The following is a 2,316-nucleotide window of genomic DNA, read 5'->3' on the forward strand; positions in this document are numbered from 1 at the left end:
CCTATCAGACAAGATTTTTAAATATCGGTAATATCAAAAATTAGTTGTATATGAAATAACAAGTGCACTCATATACTATAGGTCCGACAGTCTTGAAGGTCATTTTATATCTTTTAAAATTAAAAATTGATATACCCAGTAACCAGAACTCTTAACACATTGCTGGTGAGCATTACATGGTACAACTGCTTTGGAAAACTGTGTCATTTGTATATTTCTGAAAAGGTTAAATGTGCATCTACTTAATGACCCAGCAATACGTAAGGGGGAGTGAAAACATACCCAATAAAAGTGTAGTATAAAATGTTCACAGCATTTCTTAATGGTAGCCAGAAGTTGGAAACAATCAGGTGTCTATAAATAGGTCAATGGGTAAACAAATGTGGCGTGCCCATACAACAGAATGCCATTTAGGAATGAAAGAGGACAGACTACTGATACACGCCACAAATAGAGGAATCTCAAAACATCATGCTGAGTGAAAGAAGCGAGACACAGAGGGGAACACACTGTGTGATTCCATTTGCATGAAGTTCTAGAGCAGACAAAACTGATACATGGTGCTAGAAATCAGAGCAGCAGCTGCTTCCGGGGGCAGCCTGACTGGGAAGCTGCGTGCAGGAACCTTTGGGGCGATGGAACTGTTCTGTGTCATGATGGGTATGGAAGTCACATAGTGTAGCCATTTGTCAAAGCTGATCGAACTATTAATTTTACTTATGTAAGTTATATCTCAATAGAAACAAAGTACCACTTTCATGGAAATACCTCATGCTCCAACATCGTCATTTCAGCGTCATTTCCTTTCATTTCATTTCTAGTCTCTGCCTGAGAGGAACATTCACATGTGTGCACCACGAAGCATGCTGACGAGGACTTCACTGTAACTTTGTGTAATAGTGAAATAATGACAGCAACAGAACATTTATCAACATGAGATTATTAAACTCTAATATATCACACTATTAATACTATACAGCAGGTAGAGCTCTATATACTGGCATGGGAGCTCTCCACAACTTATAGTTTAGTTAAGAAATGAAAGCAAGATAAAATGTACAGTATGATACCACTTATGATTACAAGAGGGAAATAGATTTCTTTAAGTATATGTAATATCTAGAAAGACGGCAAAACATTTGGAAGAATACAAACCAAGTGATAACACTGTGCCTCTCGAGGAAAGTACCCGGAGAGTTGGGAGAGGACTAGGTGTTTGATTTTATTTTTACACTGAGAATATATTCATAAACATTTTTAGTTATATAAAATTTTTAAATATTTAAGAGAAAATGTTGAACTGTGTCAGATTCCATTCAGAAACCGAAAGCTAGGACTTCTCTTTTTCTCCAGGTCACTCAGTACTTGCTTGACAAAGCCCTCATCATAGATGAAGATACACTGTATGAGCTGTCGCTAAAAATTGAACCTCGGCTCCCTGCTTGAAGATTTGGCCTTGCCCCTGAGTCTGTGGAATTTTCATGGAAAGCAGGATGGACAGAACTGTGCATGCCATGCCTCCCACGGTGCAGTGAGGATAGTGGGGATGGAGACAAAGCCAGGTCTCCTTTGTCCATGGAAAAAGATGGAACAAATTGGAATTCTGTCTCCAGCCAGGGAAACCCAGATGTTTGAGGGTCAAAGACAGGTGCTTCGGACGTGGGTGGGAAGGTGAAAAGAATGGTATTTGGCAAAGCTGATGATGGCACATTTTGCATAAGAGAATGTAAGATGGGAGATGTGGTAGCCATTTTAATGAAGCAGGTAAGGTCAGTTTCAGACTCCACCCCATGTTCTGAACTTGGGCACGAGGATTCATGAAAAAGGCCTGTGGTGTTTCCTTGGAACTTTATTGGCCTGAGTATACCTAGCAGTCTTCTCCTAGGATTTAACTGCTTCCGTTACATTTCTTTTGTTACAAACTTCCAGCAAAGCCGAGGCTTCCTTCTTAGGGATGTGCCGACACATAAGCAATTTCAGTCTACAGCATGTGCATGGTTTTCGGTGCATGGAGAAGTAATGGCATGTTCTGAAACTGCTTTTTCAGTCTTTAGGCAACAGGATAAAAAAGACATGATGAAAGTCAAGTGGATTTGTACATGACATTTCTTTAATTAAAAACTCAGTAGGCTGTGCCCCAAAGGATTCCAGCCAGTGGCTGTATGAGGTGGGGTGCGGGCTTCTTCCTGAAGCCAATGCCCTCAGAGAGGTGGGTACTGAGTTTGCAAAAAGGTGCCCGTGCACCTCACAGACAAAACTGTGGAATAAGACCGAAGGCCACAAAGTGCTGTGGGGAAGAGTGGGTTTCAATAAGTG

At 40.8% G+C, this 2,316-nt stretch overlaps 1 protein-coding gene across 1 annotated transcript in view; it reads left to right on the top strand.

Moving 5' to 3' along the window:
• The window catches only part of RASGRF2 (Ras protein specific guanine nucleotide releasing factor 2), a 206,815-nt gene extending 204,849 nt beyond the window's left edge, over nucleotides 1-1,966 (top strand). Inside the window, exon 27 of the mRNA XM_011377581.1 lies at nucleotides 1,354-1,966. Within this exon, the coding sequence (XP_011375883.1) occupies nucleotides 1,354-1,446 (93 nt within the window). The 3' untranslated portion in view covers nucleotides 1,447-1,966. The remainder of the gene's footprint in view (nucleotides 1-1,353) is intronic.
• The last annotated feature ends 350 nt before the right edge of the window (nucleotides 1,967-2,316 follow it).

This window comes from Pteropus vampyrus, unplaced genomic scaffold (assembly GCF_000151845.1).
Source record: "Pteropus vampyrus isolate Shadow unplaced genomic scaffold, Pvam_2.0 Scaffold11, whole genome shotgun sequence".
Taxonomy (NCBI): domain Eukaryota; kingdom Metazoa; phylum Chordata; class Mammalia; order Chiroptera; family Pteropodidae; genus Pteropus; species Pteropus vampyrus.